The sequence below is a fragment of the Lepidochelys kempii genome, chromosome 3 (assembly GCF_965140285.1).
Source record: "Lepidochelys kempii isolate rLepKem1 chromosome 3, rLepKem1.hap1, whole genome shotgun sequence".
NCBI lineage: Eukaryota > Metazoa > Chordata > Testudines > Cheloniidae > Lepidochelys > Lepidochelys kempii.
This window is the reverse complement of record NC_136382.1, coordinates 4,389,428-4,405,877: the sequence shown is the minus strand read 5'-3', so window position 1 is coordinate 4,405,877 and position 16,450 is coordinate 4,389,428. Positions and strand designations below refer to the sequence as shown.

Here is a 16,450-nt window from a genome sequence, read left to right as displayed (position 1 = left end):
CCTGGTGTTTCCCAAACCAGGGTATGGGGCGGGGCTGCAAACAGACCCAGCACCGGTCACTGTCGGGGCCTTGAGCCCCCATGGTCGCTGCTGGCCTGAGTGACCCCCAGGGGGCTGGGCAGGGCTGACTGAATGGGGCAGGGCCTCAGGGGCACCCAGTGGCTGGAGCAGCCCAAGGCACCAGCCTGGACCGGGGGGACCCAGGCAGGAGCGCATTTACGGCCCTGCCAGAGAGCGGGGCGGCCGGGCGCCCCTCACCGCAGCCTCGCTCCAGCGGCCCCCTTCAGCCGGGGAGCCGCCGGGCCTGCGGCTGGGCAGGGAGGCGGCAGCCCGGCCGTGCGCGGTGCGAGGGCGCCCACTGGCGGCCGCCGCGGCGGGAGGCGGGGGCCGGCGGGGCCCCCTTCCAGGCCGTTCTGCGGGCGTGACTCAGAGCGCGGCGGCGGTGGGAGCCGGGGCTATAAATACGGTGCCCAGCGCCGCAGTCCCCGCTTGCGCAGCGCAGGACGCGGAGCCGCAGAGGTGAGCCCCGCAGGGCTGCGGGGGGCGAGCTCGCGGGGGGCTGGGGCTGGGATATTGTTTGACCCCCGCCGCCTTAGTCGCGCAAACTCCGCGGGCCGCCGGCAGCTGCCCGTGCGCCCTGCCGGGGTGAGGGTCTGCGGCCAGGCGTGTGCGCGTCGCAGGGGCGGCCCTCGCCGCTGGGCAAAGCTGCCGCAGGGCACGAAGCTGGCGCTGGGCGCAAGGGCTGGAGCTGGAGGCTGCGGGGAAGGGGCGCTCTCCGCTTCCCCAGCGCCCGGGGCTGTGCGCGCCCTGGGGAGGGCAGAGAGACGGGTGGGGGGGCTCCTGATCCGTCCTGGGTGGGTGGGAGGGGGATGGATCCATGCAGCGATCTCTAGGGAAAGAGGGAGCCGGGTTAGGCTGGCTAGTGGCCCTAGCTCACCCTGCCCGTCTGGGGAGAGGACCTGCACACCCCTTTTGCACCTCAGAGAAGGGATGGGCTTGCAAGGGCTTTCGCTGACCGATTGGTGGGTGTAACTAAGGGCTGTGCACTGCTTGGCCCAATGGGGTGGGGGCATTTAACTGTCTGCCCCCCCCCCCCCGCCAGCTCTCAGCAGCATCCCCTGTGTTTCCACCTTCCCTGCAGGTATGTAACCCAGGAGAATTCTTTAATGGTTCTGAATCCTCATGCTTCAAGGCTCCCCTCCTGGCGTCAGGAGGGAATTCCTACATCTTGGCCAGTTCTGGGGCCTCGAGTGGGAATGGGCTGCTCTTGGACATGTCATACTGGGCTACCGGCCCTATGATTTGCCATGTCATGGCCATTTCTAGCTTTTCACTGGCATGTCTTGCTTACGGTGACATGAAAGTGGGGTGCTAATAATCAATGTATGAGAGAGAAGGCCCCCTGAGCGTGAAAGAGTGATACAGTTAGTGGATCTTGGCATTCACGGTTGGTTCTCGTGATCAGACCATTGGCCTGGCAAACCTGGGAACTTGGCCTCTAGGAGTTCCCAGTGCCAGACGCTTCAAAGGAAGGAGAAATTCGCCTGGTGCAATGCAGTGAGCAACAGTGTTGCTGCCAGGGACTATTTTATTGCAGGTCTTGTGATAGTTGCTGTTTTCTTTCAAAACCCCAGGAAGTCACATCCTGGCTTTCTTGTTAAAAAGTAACCTTCCAGCCCTGCTAAGGGCAGAGAAGCTTGAAAATGGGACCTCTGCTCGAGGCCCGGAAGGCCAATTAAAAAAAAAAATCCAGCTTTTGTTTTTAATCTCCAGATTGTTTTAAAACAAAAAGAATCTCTTGGGGCTCTGACTCATAGTATTTAAACATTGGGAAAATTACCATAATGCACCTCACCAGTTGAGCAATGCAGGGTGGGGGGGAGGATAACCACAATGCACCTGGCTAGCTGCCTAGTGTGGGGGTGGGGAATGCATGGATGTTTGGGGGGGGAATTCGTCAAAACCAGGAGTAGTTTCATAGCAGCGCCTGGTTCAGGGAGCCTGCGCTGGTGGGGAGTGGGAGTTCAAGGTAAAGGCACAATGCTCTCCAACCACAACACTGTACAGCTACGCCACTGTCCTTGAAGCAATTGCTCTGTAGGGAGGGGGGCCCCACAGGCCATATTGTTCCCCCTCCTAAACCACATTGAAGAGATTTACGTGGGACCCATGGAATGCCGGGGTAATGCCCAGGGCTGCAGTCAGGTTGTGCTCCGGGCTTCCATCACAAGCGAGATGAGTCTCCAATCTTATCCTAACTCCAACTAGATGCTGGACAACTTTAGATGAAAACAACCCCCCAATTCAGCAGGGTTGTCGATCTCTGTTTCACTCAGGACTGCCGCATCAGAGCTGTGTGTGCGAAGGCTGGGCCTGGAGGAGTAGGGAGGCTGTGGGGTCAGGATTGGGATGGGGGCATCTATGGAGCTGTCTCAGGGAACTGGGGAATAGCAGGGGGCTGTGGGTCAGGATTGGGGGACATCTGCAGCACAGGGGAGTGCAGGCTGGATTAATGGAGTAGCTTCGTTCCTTCACTTCCTACAGCTCTAAATAACCCTGGAGCCCATGGCACTGGACCAGTTCTGATCTCCCTGGCTTGCCTTGTGTTTCTTTCCTTGTCCTCCTGTCCAGTCCCCCCTCCCTGTGAGAGGTGCTACTTTCCAGCTCACCCCCCCCACCCCCCCCGGACTCCTACACTTCCCTCTACCCCCCTCTCCGTTGCCGTGCAGCTCCTGCTGCTCAGCCCCCTCTGGGCCAGCTCTGATCGATCCTGCTGGCTCTGGCCCTGAGGGATCTGGTGTTTCTGGCAAGGTCGTTCAGTATCTTATCACTTCAGTGTCATTCGCTTGGGCTGGGTCCAGCCCCACCGCAGAGCTGGAGCTAAACCCAGTCTGGCTGCCGCCCCACTTCCCCAGTGCTGCTGGCAAATGGGGCCACCTGTGCAGAATCCCGCTTGATGCGGGACTCTGCATTGATTCCTGCTGTCTCCAGGTGTGAAAATCCCCAGTGACCACCCTGTCCCCTATAAAAGCCCCCTATGCCAAAGGCTTAATTCAAAGCAGCCCCCGCTGCCTAGGACTGAAAGGGAAGCCCAGGGAGCAATGAGCATGCAGTGAAGTGCATGCTACCTGCTGATCTGCGAGGCAGTGTCGTTCAGTGGCTACAGCATGGAGCTAGGAGACAGGAGGGTCTGTGTGGCCTGTGCCTTGCTCGACTTCAGTTTCCCCAGCTGTTGCATGGGGATTGTGCTACCAGCCCATCTTTGAGATCTGCTGATCAGAGGTCCTGATCATTAACTTTATTTCTGTTGATCTCCACTCTCCTGGTGTCTGACGCACTTGCCCCCATTGTAACCGGCTGTAGGCGCTATGCTTGAAGGCAAACCTGTCCGGCATCTGGTTCTGACAAACAGGCGAGCTGGGCTCTCGCCAGTGGAGGAAAACCTTTCATGGTCTTTCCTGGCTGGAAAGTGCAGGAAGCTTTGCTCAGCCTCGGGGGCTCCGTGTTTTGTTACGCATCCTCCAGCTGGATTTGGGGTGTGCGAAAGCGAGGGCTGAGCGCTGCTCTGTGCCTGCATCCCGCACGGCTGTAGCGAATGGGAGACAGCAGAGATGGGCCTCTGCTGGTTAGTTTTTTCTCCTCCTTTAGTCTCTAGCTTCCGTCAGGATTCGATGGAGCTGCTCACGAACACTGCGGGCGAGAAATCTGAGGCAGCCTGGCCCCAGACTCCCCCAAGCCCATGCCAATTGCGTTGTGATTCACTAACCTGTTGGAAAGAGTCCCCCCAAGCAGGGCTGGAACTGGTTGTCCTCCAGCTGCTCACAACATTGGTTGGGGGCTCTTATGTAAGATCTTCCGATTGCTGCACAATAGAGATGTTCCCAGACATCAGGTTTTGGCATCTGCTCCCGGACTGAGTTCATGGCTGCAGTAGCTCCCCTGGCCAGAAATTCGTGGGCATTTGGGTCACAGCAGGGACACCAGGGCCTTGTGCTTGTATAAATAAGCAGATACCCCTGGGTGTGGGGGGTTGAGTCATTAGAATGAGTCATAGCTCATTTTTCTCCTGTGGTTTTTTGTTTTGGTTCTCAGGGCAAAGCCTGGCTAAGCCATCGTAATTCTGAGCGACAGCCTGTCTTGCTCATGGTTGGAGCAGTCACTCTTCAGTCCTCCTTTATTCAATCCTCTTGCTTTGAAATCTGTGGGTTCATGCGAATCGGGGACTCCTAGGGTGCAGACCCTCCTCTGCCTGTGGCCAAAGAGCCATCTCCCCTGAGCCGAGAACAGCCCTGCTCCCCCCATGAGCATTACTCCGTGTCCCCGGTCTAGACATCCACCCCAGCAAGTCTTTGATGTGGCTGGGATAGAGTTGGAGCTGGATCCAAATGCCCCAGACCACTGAGCACTCAGAATCCAGATCCTATTTTTCCAGCTTGCTGATATCAAAATCCCTCCCTAAAGGGTCATTAGCAGGATAGAACCTGGGACCTTCAGCACAAAAAACATGGACCGTGATCTAAATGAGTAACTCCATAAGCTGGTAGCAGTAGTTGGCTCTTATCCTCTGTGTGGACCAGCCCTTGAGGTATTGGAGATGCTGAACCAGTGGGTTAAACAGTCACTTCAATACAAGCACTTATCCAGGGTCTGTGCTGGGCATAGCTATGGTGCTAGAGGGATAAACAGGCTGCTGTAATATGTAGCACTTAGGAAAGACCTGATGATTTCATGGTGCTTCCCAAACACCTGTGTGAGGTAACCTCTCTGCCTTCCACTGTAGTGTGGGGATAAGTGACATGCCCATGGCCATGACGGGAGCCTGGGTCAGAGCAGAAGTTAGAGCTTAGTTCTTCCTGGCTCCCAGGCCTCTGGTCAGGCTGGTGGAGTTTGGCTCTCTTGTTAAACCCCAGACAATTTTTAGCCGTGTATCTTGAATGCGTTTCTGTCTCTCGGGCATCTGGGCTGGAGCAGCCTGTTCTAATCATTTAGATGCAGAGCAGGGACTAAAGCTGTCAACGTCCCTAGTCACCGTCCAGTGTTAAACAAGGCTGGGGGTTAGCACCATGGCAAACCTACCTTTTCAAATGGTTTGTAAAACCTATGAAAGATCTAGAAAAGCCGTTGGAGTATTTGAAATGTAAAGTATCGAGTCAGGCTTTTGTTTGAACAACATCCCTTGTTCCTTTTACCTGGAGACCATTTTTAGAAGGAAAAGCCCCCAGTTTGGCCGTCTCTTAGATGGCGTCAAAGATGGCAGGTAGTGGTTGGGACACATCTGGAGGCGGCGATCTCATCTGGGTTGCTCTCTCTGGCCTGTTCTGGCCAGGACATCTCTCAGGGGGAGGCTGAAGAAGGTCCAGGGGAAGGTGGGGCCCCAGTTGGGATGGGGAAGCTTGCTGGAGTAGCCTGTCTGTTTTTATTTTTATTTTTCCCCATTCAGTTATTTTTTTTTCTTCTACAGATCCCAAAAGCGAGTGTTGGGCAGAATAGCCCATCCCCTCGTTATTTTGTCCATGAATTAGGCCTAAACTCTGACATACTTATTTCTGGCTCCAGGTCCTGTGTGTTGTCATGAGCATAATTGCAACACTGTCCTTGAATCAGATCAACTGGCCTTTTTGTTTAGATTCATTCAGTCACTCTGTCTCCTTGTACCTTGTCCTGGCACGATTTGTCCTCCTAGGTTATTGTAACATCCTATGAGTGTTCACAGACTTGTGACCGCTTGAGCTCCTGTTTGGGTAAATATGTAGGCCCTCGGCCTGGGGAGCCTGCCCAAGTTCTCCTCCCTGTCTTTCAGGCCTGCACAGGACCTTGGAGTTTGCTCGGGGGTGAGGAAGATGAGGCTGCTGCTGCTCTCGCTGCTGGGGCTTCTGCTGTCCCGGGAGGAAGGCCAGGCCCTGGTTCCACCCAATGAATTGCAACGTAAGTGGCATTGGTGAGGCTCCGTGCGCCAGGGCGGAAACTCCCCAGGTGGCTGGGGCTGGTGGGATCGGCACATGTGGAGTAATTCAGGACATACAGGACATACAGCGCCACTCAGGTGCAGGGCCAGGCAGGCTGTGTCACGGAGTCCCTGGGCGATGCTCTGGAACTGCTCCCCATGAAGCCAGGCAGGACTCTGGGGCAGTCGCCTTCCTGTGAGCAGCCTGTCTTCAGGACACACAGCTCACCCAGCTTCCACCTTCCTGGGTCTGACCTCGGAGCATTCAGCATCCTCTGCCCCTCCGTGCACTTCCCCCAGCGAGTCCGGGGCTCCTGGGGAAGCCAGAGGGTCCTGCACCCCAACTTCGCAGTCAGACGTGACTCTCAGCCAGCCAGTAAAACAGAGGTTTATTAGACGACAGGAACATGGTCTAACACAGAGCTTGCAGGTGCAGAGAACGGGACCCCTCAGCTGGGTCCATTTTGGGGGCAGTGAGCCAGACAACCATGTCTGCACTTCACTCCATGTCCCAGCCAGCCCCAAACTGAAACTCTCTCCAGCCCCTCCTCCTCTGGGCTTTGTTCCTTTCCTGGGCCAGGTGGTCACCTGATTCCTTTGTTCTCCAACCCTTCAGCTCTCACCTTGCAGGGAGGGAAGGGCCCAGGCCATCAGTTGCCAGGAAAGAGGATGTCGGCCATTCTCTGTGTCCAGACCCCTGCACACACCTGCCCTCTAGGGCTCTGCAATGATCATACACCCTTACCCCACCACCTAGATACTTAAGAACTGCCTAGGGGAAACTGAGGCACCCCCACAATATTCGGAGGAAACATTAAGAACAGACCCACTTCGTCACAGGCTGTTACAGGGATCAGTTTCTCTGATTTGTGCCCCATGCTCCAGCTGACAGGTGCCCCGCCAGCCACTGACCACGGCTGTTACTTGGGCTTTCCTGCTAGGGCTTGCCTTTAGGACCCCCAAAAAGCGGCTCTATTTATCTATGGCGCCCATCACCATTGTACTGATTGCCTGTAAGAGTCAGGGGAGCAGCGTGTGCATGGGGGGTTAAACTGGGGTGTGGGACCCCAGTGTTTATATGGAACGCTCAGGGGAGGGGGCTAGGCTGATGTGGGTTTAGATCTGAAATGTGGCAAACCTCCAGGAGTTTGGCTGAGTTTCTCTTCGGATTAGGCTGGAAAGAACCAGAAACTGGGTGCAAGAGCCCCCAGGAACCAAAACAAAAGATCAGGGATGAACCTGGTCAATTTACTGAGGGCAGTGGTGGATTCACCATCAATGATGTATTTATTTTTTTTATTTTTAAATCAAAACTGGATGTTTTTCTTAAAGCTCTGCTCTAGGAATTGAGGGGTAGTCTCTGGCCTGTGCTGTACAGGAGATCACAATGGTCCCTTCTGGCCTGGGAATCTAGGAATCTGTGGTCCAAACCCCTGAGGCCAGGACCCCAAGCTCTGGGGAAATCTGGATCTGGGCGGTGTGGGTCAGGACCATCTAAACAAACTTCTCCCCCAAGTCCCTGGCATCAGGAGTGTCTTGGGTCCAAGCCAGGTGCTTGCATCATGAGATCATTTCTCCCACAGCTTCCTGCTAGGTAACACCGCACAAGTATCAACTCTTCAGGGTTTGCTAGGTCGGGTCCTGTGGACAACGATGTACCCGAGTAGCAGACCTGAGAGCGGGCTGTTGCGGCTCTGAGAGAGGAGTGGGCTCAGGGGGACTGGGTGGGATCAGTCTTTACTCTAGATCTTTGGCACCAAAATTCAGTTGTTCTTGGCTACCTCCCTCTGGCACGGTCCCAGCCAAATCTAAGCAAGGTTAAAACGGAGCTGGGCAAATAAGAAGTTTGTGTGAAATTTCAGCTGAATTGGATTTGACCCTTTTGGGGGCAAATAGGCTTTGGAGATGCAAATATTTGGGTGGGAAAGATGTTATGTCAAATCTGGGCAGCCATCTTAGAAGAGGTGTCCTCAGCAGAAGGCCATCTTAGCGTAGCTCTCCTGAGGCAATTAACTTAGTCTCCCCTCCCCCCCTCCCCCGCCCCTTTCAGAAATGTCTGTAGCAGGGAGCAAATACATAGACACCCAGATCGAGAATGCCATCAACGGGGTGAAGCAGATGAAAAGCCTCATGGACAAAACCAGCAAAGACCACCAGGAGATCCTGACCACGCTGGAGGAGACCAAGCAGAAGAAAGAGGTGAGCAAGTGGCAGGCAGGGAAACCAATGGGAGAATATCCCTGCAAAGCTTGCCGCTGAATCTCACCACGATTCGGGCCACGGGGGTCCGATGGTTGCATGGAACGTGGCCAAGGATGTTTGGTGAGGTGCCAGCTATGCCCGTTTATACCATCCGTGACTTTAACTGCTAGAGCTCAGAGCTCCTTCGCAGCGGGCAGTCAATACTGACTGACAGGTGCCCCAATGGCAGCACTAAGAGCCTCTCCACACCCGTGACTTTAACTGCTAGAGCTCAGAGCTCCTTCGCAGCGGGCAGCCAGGATTGACTGACAGGTGCCCCAAGAGTTTGCCCCGTGGAGGCGGCACAACTCAACGCTAGGCTCTTAGTACTCTCACCTAATGGCCAGGCTTTAGAGCCAAAACGGCTGAGGTTCTTTAATTGTGTTGGCTGCTTTACAGTAAACCAGAGAAAACAAGTCAGGCTTATGCATAAATGGTTACCAAAATTTATTAAGCTAGATTCTAATCATGTGGTTACAAAATTGCTAGTGCCTACTTATTTAAATGTAGAGATGTTACACACACAAACAAGTTACAAAACTGAAGCCACAATCCCAAAGAAAGAAAACAAAGTATAGAGCTCTATTTCAAAATATGTGTACACTAAAGATAGGAGATCAGGTGTGGGTGCTTCTTACCCTCCTTGCATCTCTCGATTCCAGCGGTGCCAAGCCAGGATCGGTCACTCAATTCCGCGGAAAGACGAATAAGGGACAAGGCGTAGGGACCCTCTTAGCTGCAGAAGCCTTGGGAGGCTGTCACTTATCTGACCAGCAGATAGATAGTGAAAGCACTCAAAAATCATGGTGCTGTAGGTCCCCTACTTATACCTCTGTACTCCTTTATTCTCTTTCTCCTTTCTTATGCCAAATTGAGGCTGGTCTGTCGGGGTGACGCCAGCTTTCGCAAGAGTAGTTTACACTTGCAAAGGAGAGAAACAATAAGTGTCGACGACTGGACATTTCTTTTATCAGGATAAATATTTTCCCAACTAGGATGTTGGTGTGTGTGCATCACGCTATTTAGTAGGGGCTAACAGCCATGTCTGTCACAGGGCCTCTGCCTGCTGTGAGCTTAATCGTTGTATCTGTTCCCAGAGGCACATTGTAGCAGCACACCTGTGCTTTCACAGCTTCAAAGGCTGTGCTGGAATATATGTTAAGTGCCCTGTTCCTGCTTCCTCCTGTGTTTCCAGCAATGCTGGTCTGAGGGGGGGCTGGCTGTCTGGCTACACCACGCTGGAGGAGACCAAGCAGAAGAAAGAGGTGAGCAAGTGGCAGGCAGGGAAACCAATGGGAGAATATCCCTGCAAAGCTTGCCGCTGAATCTCACCACGATTCGGGCCACGGGGGTCCGATGGTTGCATGGAACGTGGCTGCGTCACTTATCCTCTCTGCATTGGGAGCTTGGGGGACAATCTCTAATGAATCCACAGCCCCCCTGAGGTTCCCTGGGTGGTGGTGGTGGGCTTCCCATGCTAGTCAGCAGCAGCTTCCTGGCAAGAGTGGGGCTAGAACTATGATTCTCCTGCACTAAAGACCCAGGCTCCTGCCTCTTGAGCTAAGGGAGAATCCCTGTTAGCTGCCCAGCCCCTCACAGTCGGGGCTTTAACCCATTCACTTCCAGCAAGCCATGCAACTAGCCAAGGAAACGGAGAAGAAGCTGACCGAGAAGCCGGATGTGTGCAATGAGACCATGCTGGCCCTGTGGGAGGAATGTAAGCCTTGCCTGAAGCAGACCTGCATGAGGTTCTATTCCAGGACGTGCAGGAGCGGCTCGGGCCTGGTTGGCCGGCAGGTGAGCGAGCTGTTCAGTCTAGGCCCTTCTCTAGCGCTTGGCATCATGCTGTAGAAGAGCCTGGACCTCTTTCCACCAGGGTGTGGGACACAGTGGAAGATCAGCAGGGCTTGTACGGGAGAGGAGTAGCATGTGAATTAGGTGATGTGGCTGAGGATGGCGCCTTTAGGGCTCCTTGGCACCAGGAGACCCGTGAGCCTGTGCTTTCTTGGTAGACAACCTCAATCGCTCCAACTCTGAGATGGACAGAATGCACTGGGGGGGCTCTAGCCTTGATTATCTCCCGGCCGCTGGAGAGCCAACAGGAGTTAAATGATGGCCATTGTCCACCCCACCTTCCATATGGATGTGGGTCCGCAGCACCTGTTCTCTGTGGTCCATAGCAGTCACTGACTTGGCCCAGTTGAGGCTGGTAGGGAGCAGGTCTCCCTGTGATGCAGCGGTGTGGGCCCCAGCTCTGTGTAGGGTGGGTGGCGGGTGGGTCTGCAGAGGCCTGCCAGCTCACTGCGTCCTGTCCCTGCCTTGCTCTGGTAGCTGGAGGAGTTCCTGAACCGCTCCTCCCCCATCTCCATCTGGGTGAACGGCGAGCGCATCGACTCCCTGCTAGAGGAGGACCAGCAGCAGGGCCGCTGGCTGGAGGACCTGGAGGAGCGCTACAGCATGGTGGAGGACAGTGTGGACGACCTGTTCCAGGAGAGCACGCGGGCCTACGGCCGCATGGCCCCGTTCTTCCGCTCGCCCTTCGCGGGGAGCTCCCGCAGGGCCATGCATGCCCCCTTCCGCTTCCGCTTCCCCTTCGCAAACGCCAGGGTGGTCCGTGACACACACCCCTTCTTCTCCCCACTCCGGCACCATGGCTTCCACCGCCTCTTCGAGCCGCTCTTTGAGATGACCCAGCGCATGTTCGAGGGAGCCCAGAAGGCCATGGAGCAGGACGGCCAGTGGTTCGAAGGCAGCCAGGACCCCCTGCTGGGAGGGTCCACCACAGGTGGGGGATATTCAAGGGCCTAGGGGCAGATCCAGCAGAGCTGGGGGGCGGGGGGGGGTAATGACCAGGGCTGGAGAACCTGCCCCCAGGCACACACTAGTCACCAGGGGCGAGTCCAGAAGGAATTGGGATTCCCTTATCTAGCACTAGCCTTGTGCCAAAGACACTGTTTTAAACAGTGAGTGTGGTTAACCCTTGGAACAACTTATCTAGGGATGGGGGGCAGGGGAGGTTCTCCATCACTGGCCATCTTAAAATCAAGATTGGATATTCTAGTTCAGAGAGGAACTAACTCAGGGCAGTCCTATGGCCTGTGTATACAGGAGGCCAGAGTAGGTGATCAGTGGTTCCTTCTGGCCTTAATCTGTGGGGTCCCCACCCCAAGAAGGCCTCCACTCTGGGGACAAATGGTCTGGTTTGCATAGCTGGCCCCACAGCTGGGCACCTTGGCAGAGCCCAAGGTAGAGCTAGAGGGGAAACTTTTCCATCCAAATGTTTGGGTTCAGCAAAAGGGGGGTGTGTGTGTAGGGGGGGGTTGTTTTTAAGAAAATCAAAAAATGTTGAAATCCTGGAATTTCCCACCACATGGAATGTCTGGTTTCCGCCCAGCTTCAGCTCCGCCCTGAGCAAGCCCCACACTGAGTCGTCCCCCCCCGTGACCCCGTTATATTTTCAGCAATGGTCAGGGCAGACTGCAACAGCAGTCCAAGTCCCATCTGCTGCTCACAAAGGAGGGGGAGCGGTCTCCCACCCCCACACGTGCTCCGATCCCTGGGTTTATTTTGCGAGGCAGCCGCTCTCATGGAATGAACAGGCTGCAGGAGAAGGACACTGGTCCGCTCCCTGCTGAGCAGGGGGGTGGCCTTTCTAGTTCAAATAGCCCCTTGGGGAAACGGCACGAGGCGCCCCCAGATCCCATGACAGAGGTTTGCTCCCGTGAGCTGAGCACAAGGCGGTGAGCGGGGGAGAACGCTGACTTCCGCTCCAGCATGGGGCGAGTCGCTTCATGTCTCTGCCTCATGTTCCCTAGCCATCGAGTGGGTCTGACTCTGACAAATCCATGGGTACCTAGGGCTCAGAGATTGTCTCTAGGCTGCACTCGGGCCACTGGGAAGTTTGCAGCAAAGCTAGACCCTGTAACCTCCCACTCCAGATAACAGCACAGGCCCTGGCCATTTGAGCTAAAGGGGTCGCTCTGTGGGCTCATAGCAGCACAAGGCCTATGACACACAGATGAGCAGCTCTGATTCTGTCCAGTAGAGGGCAGTGCTGGTTGCCTCACCTCCCTTACCCGGGTGGGCAAGACTTGATTAACTAATGTATTAATAGTCTGAGGATGAAAGGTGCCAACAATACCACTGGAATTACTCCAGGAGACAGGAGGTGATGTATTGCCTCCTCTTGGCTTGGCTTGAAAGCAATCACGGAGCATTTTCAAACCCTCTTGTAGAATAAATAAATGTCAGAGCCAGGGAATTATGGCAAAAGCAATCTGAAGCTTATTTACACTCCTAAGTAGGTAATTCACAAGTTCATAAATCATTTGCCAGACTTAATAGGAATAACAGGACAGACTATATAAACCTTCAATTCTTGTGTGGGTGTCTTAAGGATAGCAGTTACTGAAAAGACTCCAGGGTCTGGTTAATTGCTATATTTCCCTGGTTCTGAATGGCTGCAGTATTCTCTGTTTCCCATCCTGAGCTGCTATGCAGAGTTGCTGTGCTCTAAACAGCTGCCACACTCCACCCCAGAAGCAGCTGCATTTTAGTGGGGCAGGAAGGCCTTACTGTCTACATGACTAGTACTTTGTAAACAGCATTGGAGTGCAAGGTGCTGTACGAATGCATGAGAGCTGGTGCATCTGGCAGTGTCAGGCGGTTTTGCCCGTGCTGAGAAGTAAAGCTATACCGCTGTGGTGTCTCCTCCCTCCCACACCCCTTCAGAGACTCTCAACTCCAGCGACAACCGCATGGTGTGCCGGGAAATCCGCCGCAATTCTGCTGGCTGCCTGAAGATGAAGGACAAGTGTGAAAAATGCCAGGAAATTCTGTCTGTAGGTGAGCAAAGGAGACCCAGTATAACCAGGGGCTGGTAACTGCCTGTAGCTTCATAGATAAACACACCACAGGGGGAGTAGAACCTGCTTCCTCTAGTTCCATCCCTGCCTGGTCAGCACCTTTCACTGGCTCTGGGGCGTCTCACCCCTCTTGGGTGAGATAAATGGGCTCTTCTCCAGATGCGATTTCCCCCCCCCCCCCCAATGTATTTTGTGTTTCTAGATTGGGCAGGTTGGGTGCAGAATATTGCAGATTTCAGTACCGATCCAATATCTTAGACGCCGATGTGTAACCAGCATTTAGGCCCCCACAGATCCAGCACCAGGTTCTCAGTGGTGTAAACTGGCACAGCTGGAGCAGAGTCACACCAATCGACACCTCCTCAGAGCTGCCGTAGACCTCGGTCACCAGCCCACATGTAACATGGAGGGGAACGGGAGGGGAGGCCTTCTGCACCAGACCCCCCAGGCCTCAATCAACCGAGCAGCCGGTGGTTCTGAGCGCCAAGTGGCAGCTGGCCGGCTCCAGGTTTGGTGATGGGGTGCAAGTGGACTCAGGTGCTGTTAACCTCCCTGCCCTGCATTAGCCAGCAGGGGAGCCAGGCTGGAGGGCCTGGTGCTGTTAGGGGAGATGCGATCGTGTCCTAACACGTCAGCGGCGCTGGTCGGTTGGCTTGGCTGGTGGAGTAACCAAGGGCCGACAAAGCCATGGAGCCAGAGTCCCGCACTGATCCCTTGGCGGGGGTCTCGACAGGGTTTAGACCCACTGTCAGGGCAGTAGGCAGGGAGCCAGGTGTCCTGCTGCCCTCCTGCTTTCAGGGATCCTGGCAAGTCTGTCTTTGACCCCTTCTTGTGTCTGTAATGCCCTCTTCTCCCCTGCCGCCCCCCCCCCCCCCGGGTTGAAGACTGCTCCCAGACGGACCCAGCCCAGGGCCAGCTGCGGGAGCAGTTTGAGGACGCCCTGCGCCTGGCGGAGCGCTTCACCCGCAAGTATGACGAGCTGCTGAGGACCTTCCAGGAGGAGATGCTCAACACCTCCAGCCTCCTGGACCAGCTCAACAAGCAGTTCGGCTGGGTGTCCCGCCTGGCCAACCTCACCCAGAACGGCGACGGCATGCTGCAGGTCACCACGGTGGGTCCCCGCTGCCCTTCCTGCGCTGCTTGGGGGGGCCCTTGGAAGGGGTGGGGGGGTGCCATGGGCTGCTAAGATCAGTGGACAGCATGGGAACCATAGATTTCCCTCCCCTGTCCTGTCCCCCCCTCTGGCCCATGGGGCACTCCCTGTGGTCTCCAGAGAACTGGTGGGTATGTGACCCTCCCTCTTCACCACAAAGAGCCTGGACTGGAGGCAGCTGACTGCAAGGAGGGACCAGCTGAGGGGCAGAGCAGGGGACTAGGGGGCATGGAGGAGCAGGGTGGCCCATTGGAGCCTGGCATTGGGTGCTACCTGGTTGGCACCAGCTGGTGCCGCCCAAATGAATGAGGCATCAAGGCCAGTTGGGAAACCAACCTTTCCGAGGGGCTCTACGCTGCCAGGACTGGCCCATTCCCCATGGCCCCCTCCCCAGCTATATCCCCCCCACCCCGGGGATCCTGCATCACGCTGCCTGTGTGACCAGCTGGGTGTGGTGCTCCTGAGTTCGGCTCAGCTGCAAGCGCTGGCTCCCATGGCCCCCTGTCCCCTCCCCTGAATAGCAGAGAGCTGGGAAGAGGCAAAGTGGGTCAGGAGTGGGATGCATATAATCAGGCAGCTGTCTCCAGGGCAAAAGTGCTTCTCTCCCCAGACAGCCTGACACAAGCCTTTGAGCTGTACAGGGCCAGCTGCGGGCAGGGCCACGCGGGGCTGCTGCCACTGGCATCTGCCCATGCTTCAGGGGCCCCAGGCTGGACTAGAAGCAGGGGGGCTGCGGGTCAGCAGTGAGGGGTCCCGGTGGATCTGAGGGCTGGACTGGCAGGGACAGGATTGAAGGGCACCAGCGGAGCTCTCCACTTTCCCCCGTCCCCTAGTGCTGGATGCCTAAAGCCCTGGGCCTGTGCTAACAGGCTCCTTCCCGCTTCCTCTCCTAGGTGCTTTCCAAGACCCCCAACCGCAAGGATTCCCCCAGGCCTTCTGACACCCAGGTGACTGTGCAGCTCTTCGACTCGGATCCGCTGTCCCTGACGGTGCCGGGCGAGATCCCCTGGGACGACCCCAAGTTCATGGAGGTGGTAGCGGACGAGGCTCTGAAGCACTACAAGCAGAATGCCATGTGAGTTCGCAGCCCCGGCACGTAGGCTCCCAGCCCGGAGCAGCTGCTGAGCTCAGCCGAGAGCAGAAAAGCCTTGCTTAGGCCAGAGTGCTCTGGGGTGTTAGCTCGTCAGGGCTCATAAGCTAAGTAGGGTCAGGCCAGGTCAGACTTCCCCTCCCCTTAAAATCCTTCCCCCAGTCTCAACCGCGATAAGCGGCTGCTTCTCTCATTCCCATCCTATGTTGTATAGTACTGCTGTGTTCCACTCCAGAAATGGCTGCATTTCAGTGGTGGGTGGGCAGAGGTTTGCAACCGTGAGCGTCATAAATGACCTTGGGATGGAAAGGGCCAGAGAAATGACCAGTCACCATCAAAAGGAACCCTGCTCCAACCTCTCCAAACCCCCATCACTCATTTGTACTGGGCTGCGTTATATGATTTGTATTCTAGCAACACACTGTTAGGTGCTGCACAAACCCACGAAGACCATCCCTGCCCTAAAGAGCTCATGCTCTAAACAGACAAGACCGACAAAAGATGGAGGGGGAAGGCAGGAAATAGTCTCTGCTTTGCAGCTGGGTATACTGAGGCAGACTCCATGACTTGCCCATAGAATCAAGGGACCTTGAGAGGTCTGGTCCAGTCCCCTGCACTCATGGCAGGACTAAGCTTTATCAGACCATCCCTGACAGGTGTCTGTCCAACCTGCTCTTAAAACCCCCCAATGACAGATTCTAGAATTTATTCCTGGGCAATTTATTCCAGTGCTTAGCTACAAAGCCTGCAGCAGAACTGGGAGCTGAGCCCCAGACTAGGCCTTTAGCACCAGGCCAACTCTTCTCTGAGGAGGATCTGATTTCCTTAACCCTCTCCTGGCCCCCTGCCACCCTACACCCCACTCCGCCACCCCATAACCTGTGCTGTGCTAAACTCAATGCACCATCTCTTCTTTCCAACAGTGAGTGACACCGTCGTCTGCCCTGATCTTCAGTCTCGTCTTCGGAAGAGATAAGCCATAGCCTTCAGCAATGCCCTTCTCCATGCTGCATAGACCCCCTAGAGCTGCGGAGGAGCCCTCGGCCTGGCACGCAGCCCTGATTCGCGCTCTGCACTAGTAGGTTAAACACTGTACTTTGCTGCTGGGTTGTAGGGACCCAAAACGAGAAATAAAATTTTAGATCTGACACGGAGAA

At 55.6% G+C, this 16,450-nt stretch overlaps 1 protein-coding gene across 2 annotated transcripts; it reads left to right on the top strand.

Annotated features, from left to right (window-relative positions):
* Positions 1-410: 410 nt before the first annotated feature.
* Positions 411-16,450, top strand: CLU (clusterin). Of its 2 annotated transcripts, XM_073335515.2 has the most exons (9): positions 411-519; positions 5,801-5,925; positions 7,995-8,143; positions 9,812-9,982; positions 10,517-10,970; positions 12,917-13,030; positions 13,935-14,161; positions 15,097-15,278; positions 16,217-16,450. In XM_073335515.2, the coding sequence occupies exons 2-9, from the start codon at positions 5,841-5,843 to the stop codon at positions 16,221-16,223; spliced, it is 1,389 nt and encodes a 462-aa protein (XP_073191616.1). In that variant the 5' UTR covers positions 411-519; positions 5,801-5,840; the 3' UTR covers positions 16,224-16,450. The 2 variants fall into 2 exon arrangements, with proteins under 2 accessions (XP_073191616.1, XP_073191618.1); XM_073335517.2 differs by lacking the exons at positions 411-519; positions 5,801-5,925; positions 7,995-8,143 and adding an exon at positions 8,878-9,450.